Below are 27074 nucleotides of genomic sequence, written 5' to 3' on the forward strand. Positions count from 1 at the left end.
CCTTTTACTCTCTTGATCAAAAAAATTACAACAGCAGTCTTTTGCTGATGTTCACAAGACTAGGCTTCATGCCAATTTATGTACATGCGTAGTTGCACAGAAGATTGAAATGTGTTTTCCCAATAAGTCTATTTTAAACTATTAAAGTGACCACCAGAACTGTTCAGGCTATGCTCCAAAACATCAATCTTTTTTTTCTCCTCTGTATTTCTATATACAATAGATGTAAGGTATGATTGGGGATGACCCTAACTCCTTCATACCTACTATTGGGGATGAATAAACGGGGTAAGCATGCTGGGGCCTCATTAAAAAAAGAAATCACCAATTTCACTAACACTTCTTTTATCTTGCAAATTAAAAACCTAAGAAAAGCTTCAACTATAGCTATCAATTGTTTTAAGAATTTCTACCTTCTGATACCCATATAACTGAATTTCTTCACTTCCTCCTCAATCTGTAGGGCTAGCTCTCTTGTTGGTGACAATACTAGAACATTTGGTCCATCTCTCTCCTCTCTCGGGCTAAAGATTAACATCAAAACATGGAGATTATTATCCATGTACATCCAGGTAAAAATTAAATTGAAGGCAGTTTGTATACTGTTTACACTTTATACAATATTATATATAATCAAGAAACTTTTTCTAATTGACTCAACTTTTCTTTAAAATAAAATGAGCTGTGTCAAGACAAAACCAACATAGTGGGTTTGCGACCAGCATGGATCCAGACCAGCCTGCGCATCCGCGCAATCTGATCAGGATCCATGCTGTTCGCTTTCAAACCCTATAACAAGTACAGAAACTGATAGTGAACAGCATGAACCCTGATCAGACTGCGTGGATGCGCAGGCTGATCTGGATCCGTGCTGGTCGCAAACCCATTATGTTGGTTTTGTCATGACGCGGCTCAAATATTACTAATTCTAAAAATTATTCAAGATCTGAGGAACAGAAAATTCTGTTCTGTTAATTGCTGGAAATCAACACTTCATGTCTGTTTTCATTTTAATTTTAACATTGAAATTACTGTATAAATTTAAGTGGTGTTATCAATAGTTGCTCCTTAATACATTGTTTTCCAAGTCTCAGAAACAGAATGTACTTTATTTTAAGCATTACTGACCTTGACCAAATCAACATCAAACCATATGCAAAGGTAGAGATCTATGTAAAATGCATTCACACCAACAAATATAAAAGATAAAACTTATTTAAAAGAGACTAAAAGAGAATCAGTCGTGTGACAGAATGATCAAATGCAAGATATATGGCAACTGTATGCATCCCTCTTTTTTATCAGAGAGGATCAAAAATTTATATGAATACACTTACACTGGTTGTCCATCTATATGTATAAAGGCAGGTAGGAGAAAAGCCAAAGTTTTTCCAGTACCAGTCTGAAAGGTAAAATACAAACAAATTCAGATCAGACTAAGAAATATTTAACAAGGTTATAAGCGCGCCCTTTAAACGTTTATCATTTTCGCTAACCGAGACACCCCTAATTTTAGCATACTCAATGAATAAATAGTAGCTTACATTGAAAAAAAAAATTCAACAGAATATGGTAACCAAATAATGTTTTATATGTAAACTTCTTTTTAAAATTTCAATCTCTATTGATTCCAAAAGTTAAAAACAAAAATCCGAACAAACGTGTGAAAATTTGTTCCTAGCAACTTTTTACCAATTGGTCATCAACACAACAATACTGTAGCATTTTGAAACAATTTACTCTACCTGTGCAATTCCTATCAAGTCCTTGCCTCTCAGTAGAACTGGCCACGCCTGGCTCTAAAAGGTAAACACAACATAGCACTGTAAATACATAACATAGAATGGTCAAAACATTTCTTATTATACTTTAGGTGTGAATCATGGATTAAACTTATCAACGCTAGACAATTTCAGTCATATATCAAAACTAGACGGAAGGTCTGGATTTAAATATTATTCAATATTATTCAATGTATTCATATTATTTCCAAGTGGATTTGAAAATTTTGAACAAAAAAAAAATTCTATTAATTTGAACCAACTACAAACAGAGGTTTACCTGCAAGTTGTTGTATTAAATTACAAAGGGAGGTTTTACAGGCATGTAGTTGTATTAAAATACAAAGTGAAATATCTGTACCAAATTAATGAGATTTTTACCACTATTTGGTATTACAAAAAGCATTGGCCTACAGGCTGCTTTTAAGCATAAACATTTATTAATTCTTAATTAGTTGAAAGTTACAAAATAAATTGCAATTATACCTGTATTGGGCTTGGTTTAGTGAATTTTTGTTTATAGATTGTGTCCAATATACCAGCTAAAATGTATAGAAACACAATATATGTCATCATAACATGAACCTGCATAAGTCATCTTCATAATATATAGGCTTTTTGAGAGATTGACAGACAATTAAAACAACAACAAAAATAGATTCTACATTAAAGGAACTCCACTAATGTCCAAAAGCCTAAAAACATAAAATTTGAATTCTTACATAGATCAACTTGAAGCACTTAAAACAGAAATGTATGCAAAAGATATGTAAGAAATATACTAAGAATAAACTGAGTCATATGTTTTTGGTATTTCAGACGGATTTCAGTTAAAACCTGTGCAACGTTTTTCAACTTTGGATAAATTTTTTTTTTACGGTAACAATAATCATTCTGGAAAAATGGTGTGAGCAAACAATATGAAATTTTGCACACAAGTCATTGGTCTACATGTACATCAAATGGAACATTAATCTTGAATAATTATTTTCAGTACCATCATGTCAAAAAACCTCAGTGGATTTCCTTTAAAAAAAAAAAATCCCTTAAAAATTCCCTTTAAAACATCTTTCATAGACCTAATAAAAATTCAATTTCAAGTGCCGTGGTGGCTGGCTGGTTAACATGTCAGGCCAGGAATCTAAACCTTGCTGAACAAGTGGATTCAATCCCTTATCAAGGGCAAGCCGTTGTTTTCTTGAGCAAGACACTTTACATTCATTGCTAAGTACTGGTTGGTTCCAGAAACCCATTTGAGTGTTTCAATAAGCTTATAGCTTCCTATACACTCAAACTAGGATAATTTCTGTATAAACTAAATCCAAATATATAAGCAATTTAAGTAAAGTGGCACACCTTATAACAAGAGGGCCATGATGGCCCTTGATCGCTCCCCTGACCCATCAACCACATCCAAGCAATGTCTTAGACAAGCATCCTGGCCAAGTTTGATGACAATTGAGTCAAAAATGTGACCTCTAGTGTATTAAAAAGGTTTTCCATATTTGGGCAATGTGACCTAATTTTTGACTGGAGACGACCCATATTAAAACTTGACCTAGAAATCATCAAAACAACCTTCCTGACAAATTTCCAGGATATCTGGATCAAAACTGCAGCCACTAGAGTGTTAACAAGATTTTTCTATTTTTATCTTCTGTGACCTAGTTTTTGACCGGAGATGACCCATCTTCGGACTTGACCTGAAAATTATCAAAACAACCTTCCTGAGAAATTTCAAGAATATTTCGATCAAAACTGCAGCCACTAGAGTGTAAACAAGCTTTTTCTATTTTTAGCTCCTGTGACCTAATTTTTGACAGGAGATGACCCATCTTCAAACTTGACCTAGAAATCATCAAAACAACCTTCCTGACAAATTTCAAGAATATTTCAATCAAAACTGCAGCCACTAGAGTGTAAACAAGCTTTTTCTATTTTTAGCTCCTGTGACCTAATCTTTGACCTGTGATAATCCATCTTCAAAATTGACCTAGAAATTATCAAAACAATCTTCCTGACAAATTTCCAGAATATTTGGATCAAAATTGCAGCCACTACAGTATTAACAAGCTTTTCCTATTTTTAGCTCCTGTGACCTAGTTTTTGACCTGCGAACTTGAATTAGAAATTATCAAAACAACCTTCCTGACAAATTTCCAGAATATTTGAAGCAAAACTACAGCCACTAGAGTGGTAATAAGCTTTTTCTATTTTTAGCTCCTGTGACCTAGTTTTGACCGGAGATGACCCATCTTCAAACTTGACCTAGAAATCATCAAAACAACCTTTCTGACAAACTTCCAGAATATCTGGATCAAAACTGCAGTTTTTGACCGGAGATAACCCATCTTTGAACTCTATCTGTATTTCATTGAGACAAACATTCTGACAAAGTTTGACAATGATCCAATCAAATCCAGACTGCTAGACTGTTAATAACCCAATTGTTGACGACACACGACATCGGACGCCGTACATAGCCCCATCACTTTACCTCACCTTGAACACTTCGTGGTCAGGTGAGCTAAAAATATAATAATTCAAAAGACAATCTCTCAGTAAACTAAAGTCATGTTCTATTAAGTGTAACTATTATAATTCCTAAAAAGATATTAAAATTGAAAAAGTTAGGTCTGATACTTTTAGAATACTATGAAACCCAATATACAGCAAACAATAAATAGGTAAATGTTATTATTTCTCATAAGAATGTTTTTTCAGTACATCTGTATGTAACAGAATTAAATAAGTACAAAATATGCTAAAATCTTACGATAATGGCTAAATGCGTCTTCGAAAGTCCTAACCGGATTTGGAACCTGAATTTCACCATTCTTATCTAGGTTGGTCACTGTTATATTAAAATTAAACTCCCTGAAAGATTAAAAAAAAAGTATTATCCCCTACCCTCCTTGATCTGAAAGCATTTAGTGTTTGCAAACAATATTCAGCCAGACCAGCTTACACATCAGTCTGACTGGACTCTATACCATTGGCTGACAAACTTCATGATATCCCCGAAATTGATAATGGGAAGTTCCAAAAATTGAAGCTGGACATTACCATTTAAGAATAATAGGGTTTCTTAGAACATAAGATGTCAATAACCTTGTGAGTAGTCTTTTTCAACAAGAAAATAATTCTCTCTGATTTGTTCAGCTTTCCTTCATGCATTTTACAAGAAGACATTTGGGAATACAACTTTACTCAATCAAATTCAGAAAATACAACCAATCATAAATGTACACTTGTGCAATATCCAAATATATCCACTCATAAAATACTATCACTACAATAACACACTCTGTCATCTTAGTGCAGTAAAGGTTTAAGTCCTTCTAAATTTAATATTAGTTATCCAGTTATTACTTGAAGGTGACTCAAGGGCATCCGTGGCCGAGTGGTTACAGTCATTGACTTCAAACCACTTGTCCCTCACCTCTGCTGGTTAGAATCCCGACAGGGACTTTGGATTCTTTTATGTGAGGAAGCTATCCAGCTAGCTTACAGATCGTCCGTGGTTCTATTTAGGTGCCCGTTTGTGCCTGAAATAATGCACGGAAGGGCACCTGGGGTCTTCCTCCACCAGTAAAGCTGAAATGTCACTATATGACCTATAATGCGTTGGCGTGAAGTAAAACCTTCAAGCTTCAATGGAAGACATTTACAAAATGTTTCACATACCTTATATACTCCACCTCCGAGGGAGACATATTTGCGACTTCAGGCGTTTCAATATAGAAATTTTTCTTTATAGGACGCAGGTCTGAAAATAATAAAAATCCATTTTATCAAATCCTTGAGTGAGACAAAAAAAAGTCTTGAAGCACCACACTAAAAACTGTATTGCAATACATACCATACAAGGTGCTTGAATGATATCATTTAAAAATCTTGTCTTCTGACCCAACAAAATAAACTTAAAAATGTCTAACTCATCTCTTCACACCAATTCATATTTGATAATGATTGAAAAATGGAAGAATCGCAGGAAAAAGCGATATTTTTCTACTTTGTGATCATTTTTTCTTCAAGTGTCTAGGTACTGCTCCAACACTGTAGTGAGTTAAATCCTGAATTCTTACCCCCTTGACTTTGTGTAATGGTCTTGTCAATCTTTGAATTCGGATTTTAAAGTTAAAAGTTAATTAAGTTAGTTAAATTAAAGTTTAAAGCCCATTTCAAAATACTAAACTGAAGAAGCCAACAATATTAAGTCTTGTCAAACAGCACTTACTGGTCTAGCCATCATTTCATTGGTTGAAATATCCAGTTATTATTTCCCTTAACTCCTTTGTAATAATAAAGCTAATAACAGTGATCTGTCTGTGGGTTAATTTTTTGGCCAAGTATCATAAACTTAGCATATTATCAGGTTTCTTATATACTCATGAACTACCTTTCTCGAAATATGTGAACTCGTCCAAAAGCTAGAGTGCTTGGAAGTTAATAAACTTACATTTAATGAGAACAATCAATCATATTACTATATGATCACAACAAAAGGTTGGAATTAAAAAAAATTTACTGTTTGATAATGTGGCGGCATGGTCATGTGGTTAACATGTGACTGTCAGACAAGAAATCTAAGGATTGCTGGACGTGGGCGTTGTTCAAACCTCATCAGGGACATGCTGTTGTTACGATTAGCAAGAAACTTTACACTAATTGCTTCGAACTGGTTTGTTCCAGGAACAGATTTGAGCGTGTTTTTATAAACTTCCAATGTAATCTAACTTAAATGAATTTGTATAAACTTAGCCAGGTTAAAGAACATTATATGTGCACTCATTCCAGCTTTACCTGCAAACTTTTTCGCATCATTTGCCTCCTTTTCTTTTAAAATCATCCCCCAGTTGATTTTTCTTGGTATCACACTTTCTTCAACACTCTCTGTGAACCCATTGCTATCTGAAACGATAAAATTACATTATTTTACCTCACATGCCCATACATGTATCTAACATCTGTGACCTGCTTGAATACCACAGCCATTAAGGACTAGCAATTTAAGTCAAAAACTTGACCAGTAAGTCAAAGAAGCCTCTGACAATAATGAATTTTTTAGAAGAAAAAAAAAACACAAAAGAAACAGTCAACTTTTATCATTACCTTTAAGATTTAAGGACTTCACAGTTCTAAAGGGGCATATGATGTCATTTTCAGACTCAAATCCCTTTATGTTTATTCATTTATTTATTTTTTCTTTTGAAAGGGAAATATTTGGGGGTTAAGGATGGGAGAAAATGGTACAGTTCAGAGTATGTAGAGCATCTCTCAATAAAGTAATACCATTTTTACAGCAAAACTATCAATTCTTCTCAAATGAAGACTTCACAATAAATTTAACCCTTTCAGAGTGACAATTTTTAGCAACAAATAAAAGCTTCGTATTTCCAAAGGATGATGCTCTGTAAAGGTTGTAATGTGTATCAAACAAAGGAAGTCTCGGCTACTTTCGAGTACTGAACTATTACTACATGGATCGTTATTTATCATTAAAACTGGCCAACCATATTTTAAAACATTACATATTTTACTTTCATTGCCATGGTAATAATTATTCCTGTAAAATTACAAGTTTATCATATTACTGTACAACTATTTCAAAAGTTTAAAGCTACACTCCCACAAACAGAGGTTTTAAAGTTTCTCAAGTGTCAGTAAAAGATCTAATTACACTGTAGATTCATATATTTACATGAAAATAGATGTCATTAAAAGATCTAATTACACTGTAGAAATGATAGATTATGGAAGCTAAGAAAGAGAACTTTAATATTTCTCCTCATCTCTTTGTGAATTTATCCTTCCAAAAACCTACCAAAAAATCCCTTTGAAAATCAAAAATTATCATTTTTACCTGATGACCTTGAACTTCCACCAAATGACCTTGACCCTCTGCCATCAGAGTCACTTAAAAGTTCGTTAATAAGATCCTTTGCCTTGCTGATAGCATCTGCTGATCCAGAGAGTTCAACTATAGTTTCTCCATAAGAATCACTGTCACGCTGCACCTATAAATAGAATGAATGCCAATGACTGATATACATTAACAAACAAGCTTAATCAATCTGGCCTTCACCTTTGAAGAACATCGTTTGAAAAACAATATAGCCATGATCAACCTGTCTTGGTCTCATGGACCTTTATCGGTCACATTGTACTTATGGACCTTTATTGGTCACATGGTATACATGGACTATTATTGGTCACATGGTATGTTGGCCCTCTATTAGTCATATGGTATTCAATCATGGACCTTATTTGGTCACATGGTATTCTTGAACATTTATTGGTTACATGTACCTTAATTAGTAAAATGGTATTCATGGACTTTTATTGGTCACATGATGGTATTCATGGATATTTTATGGTCACATGGTATTCATAGACCCTCATTGGTCACATGGTATTCATGGACCCTCATTGGTCACATGATATTCATGGACATTCAATGGTCACATGGTATTCATGGACCCTCATTGGTCACATGGTATTCATGGACCCTCATTTGTCACATGATATTCATGGACATTTAATGGTCACATGGTTATCATACAGCCTTCAAAACTCATACTCTCTTGACTTTATAATAATCAATTTTTCATCTTATATAAGCTTCAAAACAGCAAAACTATTTTGATTACAAATGCATGTATTTGTCATCAAATATAAGTAGAACTTATAAATAACCCCATATAAAATAACATTGAATATGATATAACTGACATATTGATTATAACAGAAAGTCATGTATCTTTAGTCTGTAAGTACTTTCACAGGAATAGCCTATTGTCTACAACAGCATTTTCCAATAACAGAAATGTGCAGCACTCCCAAACAGAAGGTAATGGTGCAGTCCATTTTATTGCAATACAGAATCTACACTCCTTTTTAAAAAAATAGATTCTTCTATTGTCAATCTATTATCATGTTATTTTTTATATATACATGTAAAGGTCAAACCATAAAGGTAATGTGCTCTTAGACAGCAGAACTATTTCAGTACATACTGAACTTTTCAACAACGAGCACTTACAAATAGGTGCATATAAACCAGGTACAATGACATTAAGTGCGTTTAAACTCATCTTAAGTTCCTAAGCACCCACTTGTTCTGAACTTATATATGTACTCTATGTATCTATGTAATGGTAGACAATCCTTTCAGCTGGAAGAATCCATTGTGGATTTATAAATATCAAACCTAAAGTTCAATGGACTAGTCAATAATATGCAATATTGACTGGTCTGAATTAAGGTGCAGTCTTTCCTAAGGAAATTAACACATTACCATTGCCGCGTGATTTGGACTTTTTTTTTTTCATTTAAGAAAACTAAGAAAAACTTATTAAAGGTGTTTGTTTTTTTTGTTGTTTATTTTTTAGCAGAAAAAATATAGAACTGCTATATTATTTTCAGAAGTTGTAAAACTAGATTTTATTTACAGTTTGTATTTTGTATAAAATCAATTCAAATAATTTCATTACACATAAAATTGTTGATAGAAAGAACTTAAATCTTATTTAATTATCAGTCTTCGACTTAACCCACTCGACCGACGACCGAGTCGAGTAAATTTGCGGGTGGTCGAGTGAAAATTTCAAGCTGGTAGCCCGTCTGGTCGAGGGCTTTTTTCATATCCAAATTAAGAAAATGTTCGAAATATGCAGAGCTCCAGATAGCAATGTTTTGGCTTTATGAAAATACAATATATTTCTGCTAAATTGGATGGAAAACTAAAAGTACTATTGTCAACACTGCTGTAAGTTGAAAACGAAAGTAGCAGGAAGTGACATCGAGTAAAAAGGGAAGGTAACTCTTGGGAGTTTCTGAAATGAAATTATTGATAAAGTTAAATTTGGTGTAATCATCGTAGGACTTAACCTAATATTCAATTTGTTTAGACATATATTATAATGTTTTTGCTACAAAATAAAGAAAAATGTTGTACTTGCCACTTTAGTTATTGGAAAACATATTTCTCCCTTGCCATCTGCAGTTTTGTACTCAATATTTTCGTACCAAGTTTACAGTTACGGACAATTTCCTCAAAGACTAATTCTTTGTGTATAAAAGTTTTAATTTTATTATATTTATTTTTCATTAATTCTAATTTCAATTATAAATAATCAAAACCAAAGAACGGCACTAAAATGTAGTCTGTAGAAATAGAGTATGAATAAAGCCTCATGCTGACCATGTAGCTGATTGTAAAAGAATGTGACACATTCAAACAACAACATGTCACCAACAAAAAATGAGTCTTGTCATTAATTTGCTGTGTAACCTAAACAAACCCTAGTCTAGGGAAGCCTGCCTTAACTGAGCAAGTTTTGTATTATTTCACATTGAATCAATATTTTATTAAATAAGTCAGTCTGATTTATGTAAAGAAAGGAACTTTTTAGAAGGCAATGAAATTTGATAACAAAACAATGCAAATTCTTTTTATAAATTTTACCCCAGAATTTTCATTTTACTCTAGATTTTGATGGGTAAACCACCTTGGCCCTAAAAATTATTTGCAGCTTTATTGAACTTAAAACGCTTATGAAATATGATTGATTGTTAGACATTTATTAGGCGTCATCTCATGCTTCACAATATGTCTTTTTTCTTGTATTTTGAAGGCACTAAGCCAAAAAGGAACACACCAAAAAAAATAAATAAAAGTAATACTAAAAGGAATATAAATATGTTGTCAATGCATGTATCAGCCGACATTATTACAGTAAACGAGGAGAAGAGTATTTTCAGTTTTTAAACAATTTTTTTCAGTGTCTGTGGACAATGCCACAGAAATATCAAAATATCTTCTTTTCATATGTAGTTTAAACTCTTCTTACTTAAATAATGAAAGGAAGAAAAGTTGATTAGTTGATATTTTAATAATGTTAAATGGTATATAAAACATATAGAAAGTGTTATTTTGTACAAAATGTATGCAAAAAATACCATTTTGGTTCGGGCTAGTTAAAATGTGTTCGGGCTAGTGAAATTTGTAAGCTGCTAGCCCAACTGGGCTAGTGCTGATAAAAAATTAAGGCGAAGACTGAATTATTATTTTATTTTAAGCCCAAAGCATTTATACATATACATGAATATATTTAGGAAAGAGGTCAATCAATTTTGAGTGCCTTGCTGTATTATATTGTATGGTTAAAGTTGAAATGCTCAGAAATGTAATCACAAAAGCCTATAGGCCTGGCTGTTTAATTACATAGCATTGGTATGATTAATTTCTATTCTTATAACAATATGCTAACAAAAGCCACTGCCTAGCTGGGCCACACTCTACTTCTTCTTATTTCTAAGGAAGAATAAATATAACTCTAGGAAAAATAATTTTCATCAAAAGAATAAAATTCAAATTTCATGTATAGAACTTGATGGCCAAGATCAATTAAGGGTCAAGGTCACAATTGAATTAATCATCATGTCAGTTTTGTCATAAGTGCTCTTTTGTAAATAACGAAGCTATGACAATGTAAGCAAATATAAAAAAATTGACCTTGACCATCAAGTTCATTTAACGGTCAAGGTCATATCAGAATAATTCACATGCTGGTTTTCTTATATTTTTTTTGTTAATCCAAGTACCGATCAAAATTTGTACTTAAATAACAAAGTTATGACAATTTAAAAAAAAAATTTGACCTTGACAATCAAGGTATAAAAAAGGTCAATGTAATATTGAATAAAGCAACATGTCAGTTTTGTCACATGTCAGTTTTGTCTAAGTATGAATCAACTCTGTAAATAAATACAAAGTTATGACAATTTTAGCAAATTAAAATAACTTGACCTTGATAATAAGGTCTTAAAGCAAATTTGAAAAATCTGACCTTGATGATCAAGGTTAAATATTGGTCAAGTTCATATTCTAATTATTCAATATATGTGATTTGTCATAAAGTTATAAAGTTTCTTTTGCTTAAGTATAAATCTGATTCATAAATATGTGTCGTGGTTAAATTAAGGTCAAGGTAAGAGGTTCAGTTAAATCTTCTTGAAATCTTGTGCACAAGTTTGAAGTATGACAACAATACAGTAATTACCTATGAAGTTACAGCCAAATATAGCAAAAATATGTTAAATCACGATAATTCAACCTTCAAGGCCAAGGTCATTTATAAGTAAAGGTCTAATTGAGTTGGATTTTCTTTGAGACATTGTCTTAGTGTAGTTGTGCTCAAGTATGAGACAATCCATTCATAAATAACAAACTTAGAGTCAATAATAGCAAAATTCAAGCAAAATTAATTTCACTTTCAAAGTCAAGGTCATTGATAAATGTATGTCATTATCAATTTGGTCTTCTTGAAGGTCTTTTCCACAGGATTATTTTGTTAAGCAAATTATAGCAAAAGTCAAGCAAAATTCAAACATTTGAACTTGAAGGTCATTTATGACTTAAGATTAAGTTCAGTCTGGTCTATTTGAAGGTCTTGTTTGTCAAAGTATGAACAAAAACCCAAAGTAATAAACAAGAGGGTCATGATGGCCCTGAGGTCGCTCACCTGTATATAGGCCCCTGGAGCTGGGCCAGTTTAAACCCCAGAGCTTTTATTTGAGCCAACTTGGAAGACACCCAATAGAAGATGTTTTATGCTAAATATCTTAGCTCTAGCTCTTTGGGTTCTTTAAAAGAAGATTTTTTAAGTTTTTACTATATGCATATAGGGAAAATCAATGACCCCCTGGGGCGGGGCCAATTTTGACCCCAGGGCTTTTATTTGAACAAACTTGGTAGACACGCACTAGAAGATGTTTCATGCTTAATATCTAAACTCTAGCTATTTGGGTTTTTTCATAGAAGATTTTTTAAGTTTTTGCTATACACATATAATGAAAATCAATGACCCCCGGGGCGGGGCCAATTTTGACCCCAGAGCTTTTATTTGAACAAACTTTGTAGACACCTATTAGAACATGTTTCATGCTAAATATCTTAGCTCTAGCTCTTTGGGTTCTTTAAAGAAGATTTTTTAAGTTTTTACTATATGCATATAAGGAAAATCAATGACCCCCGGGGCGGGGCCAATTTTGACACCAGGGCTTTTATTTGAACAAACTTTGTAGACACCCATTAGAATATGTTTCATGCTAAATATCTTAGCTCTAGCTCTTTGGGTTCTTTAAAACAAGATTTTTTAAGTTTTTACTATATGCATATAGGGAAAATCAATGACCCACTGGGGCGAGGCCAATTTTGACCCCAGGGCTTTTATTTGAACAAACTTGGTAGACACCCATTAGAAGATGTTTCATGCTAAATATCTTAGCTTTAGCTCTATGGGTTTTTTACTATATGCATATAGGGAAAATCAATGACCCCCTGGGGCGGGGCCAATTTTGACCCCAGGGCTTTTATTTGAACTTGGTAGACACTCACTAGAAGATGTTTCACGCCAAATATCTAAGCTCTAGCTATTTGGCTTTTTAAAAGAAGATATTTAAAGTTTTTTATTTTGGTTGCCATGGCAACCAGAGTTCTGCATGGAATTAAATTCTTTGAACAATTTTCAAAGGTGACTACCAAATGACAATTCCTGTGAAGTTTGGATGAAATTGGCTTAGTGGTTTATGAGGAGATGTCATTTAAAGTAAAAGTTTACGGACGGACGATGGGCGGACGGACGCCGGACGAAAAGCGATCACAAAAGCTCACCCTGCTCACCCTGTCACTAGAACTGTGTCCAAAGGACAAGATGCCCTCCTGTTTAAGAGGAGTTGCGCTCACAAAATTTCTACATAGTATATAGTGAAAAAATCAACAAAGGGCCATAATTCTGTTAAATTTAGTTGCAGCAAAAATTCCTTCCTTAACTACCATCTACACATTAAGGTTGTTCATCCCTGGAAGTTTAAGCAAAATCTGCCATCCGGTTTAAGAGGAGTTGCGTTCACAAGATTTTGGGATGTACGGAAGGACGTTCCAACATTTTGGGTTTAGGGGCTATTTTCTTTGTTATATTCTCTGTTTTCTTTAGGGCTACTAGCCCCTAACCCTTTGATCACAGAATGAACCAATTGTTCTCTTTACTGTTATATAGCCCCTAAACCCAAAATGTTTGCTCGGACAGACGTACGGACGGACAGACAAGTGCAACACTATATGCTCCCTACTTTGTGGGGACATAATTAATGACCAGCGTTAAAGTTTTTTGGACAGCATACTAACAGACGGTAGCAAAAGCAAAAAGTCAAGTCAACATGATTCCACGTTAAATCTGAGAAGCAATGAAAAGTTCAACATGAACATTGAATTTGAGTCACATAGAATGATTATGGATAAACCTACCTTAATATTTGCTCCAGCCTCATCCTGCAATTCTCTTATCTTTGAGCCACCTTTACCTATGTATAAAAAGTAAGCAATAATTCAATTGAAGACAAAAAATGTTGTCACTGAGGATTAATATCAGAATTCCTGTATAGATAGTAACCAAAACAAGGTTACCACAATTCAAATTGAGTACAAATTCTTCATTTAGATAGAAAATGAAGATTTATAGATTTAAAATAAACAAATCAGTTTTCTTTTGATTTTTTAACCGACTTGAAATTCTCATACTGTCCAAACCAAGGATCATACAATTCAAGCTTCAGAGGCAGGGGGAAAAATTTAACATAGAGAAAAGAAGGAAAAAGATCAACAAATGTAATCAAATTCTCACTTTTCGATAAAAATTCCCCCTGTTTTTCTTACCCTAGAATAGACACTGTCTCCTTACAATAACATACAAGGAAAATGACTCCCAAGTCTTTACCTATAATCTTTCCAACAGAGGTGCTAGGCACTTTCATCTCAGTAAATTCAGAGCCCCTTTCCTGCTGCCCTCTCCACGATCTTCGATCCCCTCCCTGCCGACCTCTCCCGAATCCTCGGTCCTCTTCCTGACCTGTCCCGAAACCTCGATTTGAGTCATTTCTACTGCTTCCGAATGACGACCCAGATTCACCAAATCCATTATATGAGGAACTACCTAAAAACATTTCAGATAAGTTAAGTTTTACATGTACTACCTTTACGATTTTATAACAGCACAACTAGCGTTGACACGTATATCAATTTAAACGGATATGGTTGCTTTTTAGCTAACAGGTTAGAAAATACAACAAGAGGGCCATCATGGCCCTGAGTCGTTCACAAGAAACAACTGCTTTTCAGTGTTGGAAATTACCCTTGTCAATATTTTCTAATGAAATGCCATGACCTGGGGCATTTAACAGTCTATGCGAAAGACTTCTGAGTTTTACTGGACAGTAGGTCCTGTAAACTGAAAATTTTTACTGGACCAAACATGATTTTACTGGACCGAAAAAAACCTGATTGGTATAGCATTTTGAGTCACTTGATAAGTGTAAGCAGTCAAAAAATTTGTGTACAAAAAGAAAATTATATTATCAACAAAGTGAAGTTATCTTTTTTCACCACAATCAAAATGTAAACATAAATATTGTTATACATGTATTCAATGGATTTTGCTATTTAAACTTTAATTCCATACAGACTATATACTAGCAAACTGAGAGGGTAAATTTCAGCAAAAGTCTGGCATATGTAAACAGAATTATATATATCGGTAATTTACTGAAGTTGACAGATTAATTGTTCAATGATTTTGGTACCTTCACAGTATAGTTTAATTTTTGTCAACATCTTGGACGATCTTTCATAGCTAAACACCAGTTGAGCACACGTGTAATTAAGCATTACTCTAAGTCTGTGGATTAAAGACGTAAATTGTTCCAATTAATACACTGATACTTTCATCTGTGTAAACAAACTAATGGGTGACCTTTCACATCTGGGCCGCTTATGTAATTTACGCGGCCGCTTATTGACTTTTAATTGTACTAGTTGTCGGATATTTTTATCTTACGAAGTTACATAAAAGTTTGCATTATGAGAATGCATAACAGTTGACAAGCATTGCACGAGCTTAAATTGTGTAATGACAACATTTTGATATGTTTTGAATTTAGGTAAATGATCGGCCTTTGCAAAATGTTGAATGTAAGGTTTTTATAAAACCTTAATTTTTTACCGGACCGTCGGGTCGTCAATACATATATTTTTATCGGACCTTCTGATTTTTTACCGGTCAGGGCCGATGGTCCGACGGTCTTTCGGAAAGACTGCATTTAAGCTTTAACTTAAACAGGGCCAATCAAATTAATATGAGCAAACCAGATAAAACACTACATGAAGAATGCTACAGTCAAAGTTTGGTGATCATCTATCAATTTTTTCAGTAGGAAATGATGTTCAAAGGTTATTCTATTTTTATCTTTAGTTGATCAAATCAATATGAGTAAACTTGATAAAAGAGTACCCAAGAATGCTACAAACAAAGTTTGGTGATCATCCAACAATTAGTTCTGTAGTAGAAGATGTTTGAATTTTAGTTTTAGCCGCGCCTTAAGGGGTCCGATCAAATTAATATGAGCAAACTTGATAAAAGAGTACCCAAGAATGCTACAGACATAGTTTGGTGATCATCAAACAATTAGTTCTGTAGAAATAGACATTTAAAGGTATTTCTATTTTTAGCTTAAGAGGCCCTAAACAGGGCCAATCAAATTAATAGAGCAAACTTGATAAAAGACTACCTAAGAATGCTACAAACAAAGTTTGGTGATCATCCATCAATTAGTTCTGTAGAAATAGATGTTTAAAGGTATTTCTATTTTTAGCTTTAGCAGCCCTTTAAAGGGGCCGATCAAATTAATATGAGCAAATTTGATAAAAGAGTACCCAAGAATGCTACAGACAAAGTTTGGTGATCATCCATCCATTAGTTCTATAGAAGAAGAAGTTTAAAGGTTTTTTCTACTTTTAGCCCTAGAGACCCCTTAAAGTGGCCAATCAAATAAATATGAGCAAACTTGATAGAAGACTACCCATCAATTAGTTCTGTAGTAGAAGATGTTAAAAGGTTTTTCTATTTTTAGCTCTGTTGAAGCCAATTGAAATGACATTCAAATTCATGAGCAAATTGAATTGAAGTGTGACTGTCACAAGGATGCTACAGACCAAATTTGAAGTAAATCTGCCCAGCAGTTTCAAAGAAGATGAAGATACAATGTAGTTGACTCATGACGCCGGACGCCGGAGCATCCCCCTTTGATACTTCGGTTCTGGTGAGCTAATAACTGGTAACCAAGGTACAAATGTATTTGACAAAGAGGTAAAAAGTTTTAAATTGATTCTAAACATTACCTTCGTTTCATATCACAAAATATGACAATTTGTTGGTATTATAGTTGTATTCAACAATGTATTTTTTTCCAATCTGATTGATAATGGAACGACCCTAACGGCAAATAGTTACTCCATATTCAGATATGTATTGAAATCAATTTGAAAATAAAACAATGCGAACATATCTTGTCATAAAGAAACAAAGTTAATGTTGAAAATCTAAGGATTTTATTAGTTTGATCGGTTAAACATATAACACAGTTATCTGGTCTCCGTTTAAATGATTAGTATTCTTTTCTAACCGTGACACCCTGAAGAACAACAGTACATTTGAACCATCCATTAATCAGAATTAACCATAATCTATATGCATTATCATAAAAATACTCAATGGACCAAATGAACAAGATTCAATCCTATTAAGCTTCATTAACACCATCCATTATAATTCCAGACTTTTATCTTAGCACTTTGCAAAGTTGGCATGACCCCAGAATTGGGAATCTTTATGTTTTAGACAATGGGAACAACTTGCAACACACATGTATTTAATATTCACACAAAAAAAAAGACAAAAGAAATCAAATATCTGGTATATTAGGATCCTTTTTAAATTTCACTCGAAAGGACGGATTACAATTTGGAAAGTAAAATAACTATTTTCTATCGCACAGTGCAGTTAAATGTAACAAAATAACAAAAAAAAAATTTTTTTGTTCCTTGAATTGGGAATTTTCTTCTTGAAATAGGGGGGAGGGGGGATGCTTTTTAGCATTGAGATATTGAGATCATGACCACATATCAGGTATCAAAATGTGCCAGAAAAACATGCCTCCTTTCCTTTCGTGACATATGATTCTAAATGCTATCAAATAAGAACTCTCCAAATTCAATTTAAGGAAAATTTTAAGTTCAAGGGGAGATAACTCCAGAAATATTGTGCTAGAGTTACGAACCTTATCACATATCACATGTAAATGATGATAAGGATCATATTTTTGAAGTTTGAATTACATCCTTTTTGAAATAAAGATGTTATTTTAAAAAAATGCTTTACACCACAAAAAAGTTAACTCAGATCTATGCTAGTGTGACTAGGACATCTCTCCATTTGACAAGTTAAAAATAGCTACAAAGGTGCTGTCATTCATAAAACTTGCTTAATAAATAACATTACCTCCAAATGACCTTGAACCCCTGTCATCATTCACTAAATCATTTATAAGCTGACTTGCTTTGCTGACAGCATCAGGTGACCCTGATATCTCTACTTCAGTTGTGTCCCCTTGATTTTCACGCCTAACCTGAAGATAGAATGTATCAATAGGAGATTTTCTGTACCTCTATGAATATATTTGTTTGGGGAATAACAAGTAAAAAACTGGAGACACTAGAATATTTATACATGTATCATTCATTTAAATAAACATAATTTGTAGATAACATAATTATATGTGTTTAACAAAATAAACAGCAAAGTCCTTGATAAAAAGTGGTTAAACCCCTCAAAATATTGGTGGTTGATTGCTGATAAACTCTATGCAATACCATCATTTATTTTAAGTTTGTTACATAATTATCTGACAGTCCAAAATTTGAGTAAACATTCCTTAATATAAATATTATAGAAACACATCTTTTTCATACATTCTTAAGGATCATAAAATAGACTTTCCCATATTATCCCCATGCAAACAGGCCGAGACATTAACTTTTGAATCAGGTTGTCCTGTTGGGCAAGTAGTTTTTAAAAGTACTTGCCCTGACCTAAGACTTACTTGTCCTGACCTAAAAATGGTAAAAATGTATCAATCAGAAAAGACAAACAAGCTCATACAATATTACTTCTTGTATAAGGTCATTTTAACATAAGGCAATAAACTAGACATATTGTTTATGAAATTGATTGTTAGTTAGACACAAATATATTGTATTCAGTAGTTAATCTAAAACATCAGTTCATCAATCATCATCCAGGCTAATAACGACGACGTTTATAATGTCGTTATATGAGATAAAACAATAAATCATTTTTCAATACGAATCGAAAGATCAATACGATTATTTACGTATTTTCAATATCATCTTTACATGCACACATCAAAATTAAAACGACAGCATGGCCCGGAAATTACCTTGTACAAAATTAAATATAGTCTATTATTAGAACGGGGAATTACCTTACAGCAGCGCATGCTCATATTTTGGCTTCCGTTTTCTATATCAACAAATGTACATGTATGACAGTAGTGTATTTACATTATTGATAATTGTTCATGGTGTATTTATGTTTTACAGATGTTTATAAATGAAAAGGTGTTTTTTCTATTTATTTTGAACATGCATTTTGTTAATGTGCTTTTCAAAATAACTTGCCCGAACCAAACTTTTAGTTGTCCCGGGCAGTCGGACAACCGTTAATGTCGAGCCCTGGCAAAATAACTACTCCCTTCATACAAGGCCATGCCCCCTTTTCATCTTTAAATGATAAGAGAACTTATTTGCTTCATATAAATAATTCAACTTACATCAATCCTTGCCTGACTTTCATCCTGAAGCTCTCTTATTTTAGAACCACCTTTCCCTGAAAATGATATAAACACCAGCTGTCAAAGTACACACAATAACTAATCTTTTTAGCGTGATACAGGTATCAAAACAATTTAATGAATGCAAATTCAATGCAGGTTTAAAGTGATAGGATATCACATACATGTACAGTGGAACTTAACCAACTTCCCCGTTCATAGGCTAAAGTTGCCTAATTTCATACTGAGAGATTAATAATATAAGTTGCAAGAACTTATTTTGCAATCGAGCTTACTGCTTAAATAAATATGTTTAAACACGGATTTATATTACAAGGATCGGACACTTTCGTTTAGCTTAAAGTCCCGTCGCGCGCATGCGCGGAATCGGATAAAGGTGGACAGAACGAGATGGCGGAACGCGCGGAGTACGAAATATGACAGATTTTCACCGGAGTATGTGGTGTTATTGCAGCTTTGTGAAAAATTATACACATATGAATGTATTGATGCAGTATTATATTGTGTCGCTAAAGTATTAATATATGAAAATATGCTGATAGAACGCTGCAACGCCTAGTTAAAAAGTACCTAATTTAAAAAATATTTGCCTATTGTTTAGGCATACTCTCTACACTTCGCCGCCCTTTTACTTCAAGCACGAATTATTACCGCGATTCAGAATAAGATAATAATTTTTTACATGGTTTAATGATGGCATTGCAAAAAAATGTTTCTTGATTGCTAAAAAACTTTTAAAGAAATTCATGTTTGAAATGTGTCTTTATTTGTGTGAATTATTTCCAAATGATTTGTACATTTTTTATTTGATTACCTGTATATTAGTATAAATATAGTAAATATTCTACTAATAAGTGTATTAAATATATTTTCAGACCATTCTAGACAAGCATTCCTATAGATGAATTCATTAGATTGGCAAGGAAGAAACTTTTATTGGCATAGAGAACAGCTGTTTTATAATATTATTTTTTATTTTGAAACATAATTTTTTCATGGTTATCCTTAACAAATCACGTAAAATGATTTATTTATCACATGTTTATTTTCATTATTTTTCAGAGAAAGGACTATACAAATTTAGTTGTATATTTTCAATTTCATTTATAAATGTTAATAAAGAAAATAGATTTACATTGTATTTATATATATCCTCTTCAGAATCATTTTCTTAACACATATATGCCATGGACTGTAGTTAAAGACCGCGCATATACAAAATATACATTCAAATTCTTATTGTTTTTGAAGATTGAGTGTTGCAATTATCACATGTAACCTGGTAATGAAAGTTTGGAAATAAAGTTTTTTAATTATCACTTACCCCCCTTCAAAAGTAATTAAACTTGAAAGAAATTTAAGCGATGTGTAAAAAATAATCAACAGTTACTTTTAATTCGCAAAATACTGACTCAAACTGTAAAGATTTTTATTGTTTTTCTAGCGTTACATTAAAAAGTATCATAAATATCTTTCTACAGGCATTCAAATAAAAAGAATAATTAAAATATACTGATTAAAATATACGAGTGACATTAAAAAGGCCGGAATCGAGACAGCCACACGAGAGAACTTTACTGTTACGATGATCTGCACCGACATTTGAAAACAGATTTACAAAAAATAATAATGATATAAATGATGAATGAAATTTAAATATTCTATGAATATGGCAATATTGACAATCTCGGCAATATTTTGTACTAAAAATAAATAAATTTTCTTCACGTGTAAAGGCCGCAATACAATACCCGTAAAACAATTGTGCGTTAATAAATTTGACTACATAACCCAATAAATCTTAAATATTGCATCTTTGATCATCTGTGAATAACTTACATCGGCTTCTTTTTTATTTTGAATCTGAAAGTATTATGGTACCGTAATAATAAATTTCAAATACCTATTTTTTATATAAAAAATGTAAATTTACCGCGGATTTCGTCAAGTTAATTTTTTAACCGTCGTTGCGGACAGATAAACTGTATCTTTAAAAAATAAATTAGATATTTGAATTAAACAAGTATTTTTCTTCAAAATAAACTTTAAATTTCCAAAATCGGATAATAAATGCAAAAGTTATATGGTATTTTGTAAAGTAGGTATCCGTTGCGAACGGACATTTACGCTTAGCGCCGGTAAATTATCGATCGATGTACCTTTATCGGGCGCACGACAAGATATTAAAGCATTTATATAGGGTTAACTGGGAGTGTCCGATCCCTGTAATATAAATCCGTGGTTTAAACAAATTATGATCAGATTTTACCAAAGGGACTCGGCACAGTGTTACTTAGGATAGTGTAAAAAAGTAATTCTAGAAAAAATATGTATTTAACATTTTCTACATAAATAATTGTTAAACACAAAAATAAAAAAAATGAGGGGTGAACTGGTGAAGTGTCTCAATCAAATTTCTTAAAATGAGGTGTGAAGTGTCTTTAAGCCATAGGGGTAGCACCTAATTTCATATTTATAATCGTCAAGTGTTCTGAGTGAAAACGGAAGCAGTGTTTGTATACCGAATGACGCTTTTAAAATGGAAAAAATAAAAGGAATTTTTTAATGACTTCCCTGCCTAATAATTTTCATATTATTTTATACCGAATCCGGGTCAGCTCGGCCCTAAAACGTACTCGGCCCCCGAGTCAGCTCGGCCCTATTCCAACTCGGCACGGGTCAACTCGGCCCACTTTTCAATTATTAATATTTAGGTTTGTGTTATCACTATTTATTGTAATTATTGCAACTATTTATTCTTTTTTTATGATAATCTTAATTATAAGCTTTTGACAATTACAAACAAATTAAATGAAATTGGTAAAATAAATTAAAGGGACTCCTATTGTCACGGGCTATTATTATCAATCAGTGAACACGTATGTTAAGGATACCGATTAATTAGGTGATAATTATGATTGACGCATTCATTTAAATTTGATTAGTGACCACGTGCAATTAATTTGAAGCTTATGATATTAAGTAAACACGTTTTTGTTTCATATTTTTTTGAATATTACTTTACAAACAAAATGCATCTAAGGAAACACATTTTTATTAGATCTTTATTAATTTTATAGAATCTGAAAGACAAATAAATAACAATTTTTATGTAAATATACTTTATTTCGGCAAAAGTACAATGCATAATTATATGATAATAAGAAATTTCTTATCATTCATTTACCTTAACAACATGCAAAGCAAAGTTAATACGTTATATATATTTTTTGTAAAGTGGGCCGAGTTGACCCGTGCCGAGTTGACCCGTGCCGAGTTGGTATAGGGCCGAGTTGACTCTTTTCCTTTTATACCTATGATTCTCCCAACTTTATTTGAGGGAACTGACAAAGTTCTCGTATCTCCATCCCCACCAACATCATTTTGACTTCTGTTAAAATTGCTTCTGTTTGATCTATCATCTCTATCAAGTCCTCGAGGTTTAAAATTTGTCTCGGAAAAACCATCCCTGTTATTCATTTTCAGAACACCTCGACCAAAACCTCTGCTTCCGCGAGAATCGTTTCTTTCATTATTCCACTGATTACCGCTATCTCTACTAGCACCATTCTGTTGTGTAGCAATTCCAAATCTGTTCTGATTATCAGAATATTGGTGTCCGTTACTTATCTCATCATCCCAGTCTTCTTCCATATTTTTTTTTCGAAAATCAGAAAAATAAAATTTCCCTCACATGGAAGACTTTAAAAGCTAGTAGTTACCGTAGTTTCGAATCCATTTTTGGTATGTTTATTATAATACAATACATTCAAAATATGTTAAAAGTCAAAATTATTTATTTGCAGTGATAAATCAATTAAATAAAATCAAATTCAAACTGAAATCTAAATATTCATAAATGCGAAAATACTTTATAAACAACTAGCATAACTATATTCCGTTGCAAAATTATAGTACTAAATGCCGTACCAGTACGGTATCCAACAGGAAAGCACGAGAAACGTGATTTTGGTGGGAAGCAACTTTGAGACGATTTATTATATGCTTGAAACTGGAGATGTTGATAAAGCTATAAAGCATGCATGCTCATAAAGTGGTTCTTAAATGTTACTTATCTTGAGATAGAAGGTGTGATATGGGACATGGTATGAACGGAACAGCAACTGAGGAAAAGCGTCGCAATAATTGAGCCGCGTCACGACAAAACCAACATAATGGGTTTGCGTCCAGCATGGGTCGAGACCAGCCTGCGCATCCGCGCAGTCTGATCAGGAGCCATGCTGTTCGCTATCAGTTTCTCTACTTGTATTAGGGTTGGTAAGCGAACAGCATGGATCCATGTATGTTTTTTATTAACTCGAAATTTCGAGTTACTAAGTCGTAATTTCGAGAGATAAGTAAGTCGAAATTTCGAGTTAGTAACTCGAAATTTCGAGTTAATAAAAAACATACACCTGGCACTAATGCTCTTCCGTAGTAACGGGGTAGATGATATCTGTTTTTTTTTTCTATCAAGAGGAATACAGTTTCTGGTTGGCAACAGTAGACCAGTTCAAAATGCCTTATCAGAAACACTGACAAGTGGCAGTCTACGCACAAGGGTTAGCAGATGTACTGTTTGCCTTGAATAATAAGATGTATAAGATGAATAATAAGATCTAGTTCTTGAATAATTATTTATCTGCTGTACATAGAAATGTAAAATCGGACACCAACACCATTTATATATACATGTAATTCTTTCGTGGTTTTAATTGAAAAATATACAAAAAGTAAAAAACAAAAAATAAAAAAATAACGATGATTCATAATAGATTATACTTATTTCAAGTAACCATACTCCATGCCCCACTTTGTCGTTATTCATCGACTAAGGTTTTTTAAAATCATTAATAAAGAAATAAGTAAAACCGGTTAACAAATAATGAAACTTTGACCTGATTCAAATATTTTTATTCTTTCTTTTCGAAATCAAGTCCACAACATTATAAACTTGAAACATTGTTAAAAAAACAAAACCCAAAAAAAAACTAACAAACAAACAAACAAAAAAACAAAAACAAAAAAAAACTGAAACATAACCATTAAAAAATTATGACAATGACCCCTTGTTTCCGATGAAATAAAAAGTTTCCCAAGCAAGCATAATGCAGCACCATATCTCGCCGTCTCAGGGCACCGCCCGTTGTGCTGTTTCAGGGTTTATGCTCGGTATCTTCCTGGGTACATTTGCAGCAAGGTTTTGTGTGGCTGTATTTCGTTATGCTGCGATCGTCTTTGAACGACGCTTTGTCTCCCTGTGTGTAGAGTCTAAAACAAAACATAATCTTCTCTGAGTGTACTCACATAATGTTCACTTTACATTTCAAAAGAGTCTGTACAGCAATTATCAGTACTAGTATTTCAAACCTTTAAATAATTTCAGCATAATATATCTTTAAACTTAATCCAGTTATGCGTAAACCTTTCGTTTTGCTGGACAAAGAATCGGCACATTTCCTGGACACAAGTTTTGATATGGTGCTGTAACCATTAAACCATCAGAACAAATTTGCATAACTTTAGTATCATAATTATGCAAGCACTGTGAAATAATATTAATCGTCTTACTGAATGTGCTATATTTAATATTTCTATCGTGTGTGCTGAAACGATAATTTAACCCATTACGTTATAAACACGCCTTTTAACGCCTTTTCACCCCCCTTTTTGTTGTCTCAAATGGTGAAAAAATGCCTGTTTGGGGGGGGGTTTGTGGGGGGGGGGGCGGGGTCCCCCTCATCGCCAAGAAAATTTTGGACTTGTGAGAGGCTATAAATGACCCCAGATTGATCATAAGGTAACGTGTAACCAACGCTGAAAAGCATTTGACTCTATCTCAATCCATTGAGAAGTTGCAGCACTTTGAAATCAATTTTGATGGAAAAAATCAACGCAAAATAGTGATTTTTGGCAATTTTAGATGTCCCCTCGTTGCCATGGTAACAGAAAATTTAAGCCTGAGCATGTTGTTGCAAGGGCAATGGTCCAGTCAACATTTGTGCCAAGTTTGATTAGTATTGAAGCAGTTTTGATAGTATCATAGCAATTTGAACTTGTAACGGGAGACTTTTCAATGAAAACAGCCATTTTTCACAAAATGCTCATGAAGTAATGGGTTAAAAGTTCCATGATCGTCAATAAAATTATAACACTGTAGACTTTGGATTCTTTCATGTGAGGAAGTAATCCATCTCGCTTACAGAATATTGGTGATCCAACTCGGGTGCTTGTTCGTGCCTGAAATAATGCATAGAGGGACACCTGGGGGTCTTCCGGCATCAGTAAAATTGGAAAGTCACCATAGGATATCTACTGTGTCGGTGCGACGTAAAACCCGACCAAAAACTTACATCAAAATGCAGAGAAAGTAAAGAAAATTGACGATTTAACTCAAAGAATTGAGTAGGATTTTTGTCTACTGGTTACAAGGCTATAATTGGTATTTTGCGGAACAAAAACGGAACAAGGTTTGTGGCACACTAGCTAGCTATGGGGTATAACTGCAATTTTACAAAATACGGTTTGAAAATTTTGAATCTTCAGTAATGAATAAAAGGTTATTAAGCAAAATACCAATAGGCGGTTATAAATTAAGAGACATTGTCCTGCATGGTAATAATTAATGACTGGCCATGCTTAACATTTGTCGTTTTTAGCTCACCTGTCACAAAGTGACAGGGTGAGCTTTTGTGATCGCTTTTCGTCCGGCGTCCGTCCGTCCGTAAACTTTTACTTTAAATGACATCTGCTCATAAACCATGAAGCCAATTTCATTCAAACTTCACAGGAATGTTCCTTTGGTGGTCACCTTTAAAAATTGTTCAAAATTGTTAAATTCCATGCAGAACTCTGGTTTGCCATGGCAACCGATAGAAAAAACTTAAAATATCTTCTTTTAAAAAACCCAAAGAGGAAGAGCTTAGATATTTGGCATGAAACATCTTCTAGTGAGTGTCTATCAAGTTTGTTAAAAATAAAAGCCCTGGGGTCAAAACTGGCCCCGCCCCAGGGGGTCATTGATTTTCCCTATATGCATATAGTAAAACCTTAAAAAATTTTCTTTTAAAGAACCCAAAGAGCTAGAGCTAACATAATTAGCATGAAACATATTCTAATGGGTGTCTACCAAGCTTGTTCAAATAAAAGCCCTGGGGTCAAAATTGGCCCCGCCCCAGGGGGTCATTGATTTTCCCTATATGCATATAGTAAGAACTTAAAAAATCTTGTTGTAAAGAACCCAAAGAGCTAGAGCTAAGATATTTAGGATGAAACATGTTCTAATGGCTGTCTACCAAATTTGTTCAAATAAGAGCCCTGGTATCATTGATTTTCCTTATATATATGTGTATAGCAAAAACTTAAAAATTCTTCTTTGAAAAAACCCTTAGAGCCAGAGCTACGATATTTAGCATAAAACATGTTCTAATGGGTGTTTACCAAATTTGTTCAAAAAAGAGCGCTGGGGTCAAAATTGGCCCCGCCTCGGGGGCATTGATTTTCCTTATATGTGTATAGCAAAAC

The 27074-nt window shown here is 33.3% G+C and overlaps 1 protein-coding gene across 1 annotated transcript in view; it reads right to left on the bottom strand.

Annotated features, from left to right (window-relative positions):
• LOC132717907 (probable ATP-dependent RNA helicase DDX43) overlaps positions 1 to 23278 on the bottom strand; it is a 36699-nt gene extending 13421 nt beyond the window's left edge. The window contains exons 1-13 of the mRNA XM_060701490.1: positions 22865 to 23278; positions 19530 to 19585; positions 18179 to 18305; positions 14564 to 14779; positions 14095 to 14150; positions 7648 to 7801; positions 6588 to 6695; positions 5469 to 5550; positions 4558 to 4658; positions 2268 to 2323; positions 1746 to 1799; positions 1338 to 1402; positions 414 to 524 (exon numbers count right to left, since the gene is read on the bottom strand). Of these exons, the coding sequence (XP_060557473.1) occupies positions 414 to 524; positions 1338 to 1402; positions 1746 to 1799; positions 2268 to 2323; positions 4558 to 4658; positions 5469 to 5550; positions 6588 to 6695; positions 7648 to 7801; positions 14095 to 14150; positions 14564 to 14779; positions 18179 to 18305; positions 19530 to 19585; positions 22865 to 23204 (1526 nt within the window). The 5' untranslated portion in view covers positions 23205 to 23278. The remainder of the gene's footprint in view (positions 1 to 413; positions 525 to 1337; positions 1403 to 1745; positions 1800 to 2267; positions 2324 to 4557; positions 4659 to 5468; positions 5551 to 6587; positions 6696 to 7647; positions 7802 to 14094; positions 14151 to 14563; positions 14780 to 18178; positions 18306 to 19529; positions 19586 to 22864) is intronic.
• Between the last annotated feature and the right edge of the window lie 3796 nt (positions 23279 to 27074).

Source organism: Ruditapes philippinarum, unplaced genomic scaffold (assembly GCF_026571515.1).
Source record: "Ruditapes philippinarum isolate M1 unplaced genomic scaffold, ASM2657151v2 ctg1858_1_1_1_1, whole genome shotgun sequence".
Taxonomy (NCBI): domain Eukaryota; kingdom Metazoa; phylum Mollusca; class Bivalvia; order Venerida; family Veneridae; genus Ruditapes; species Ruditapes philippinarum.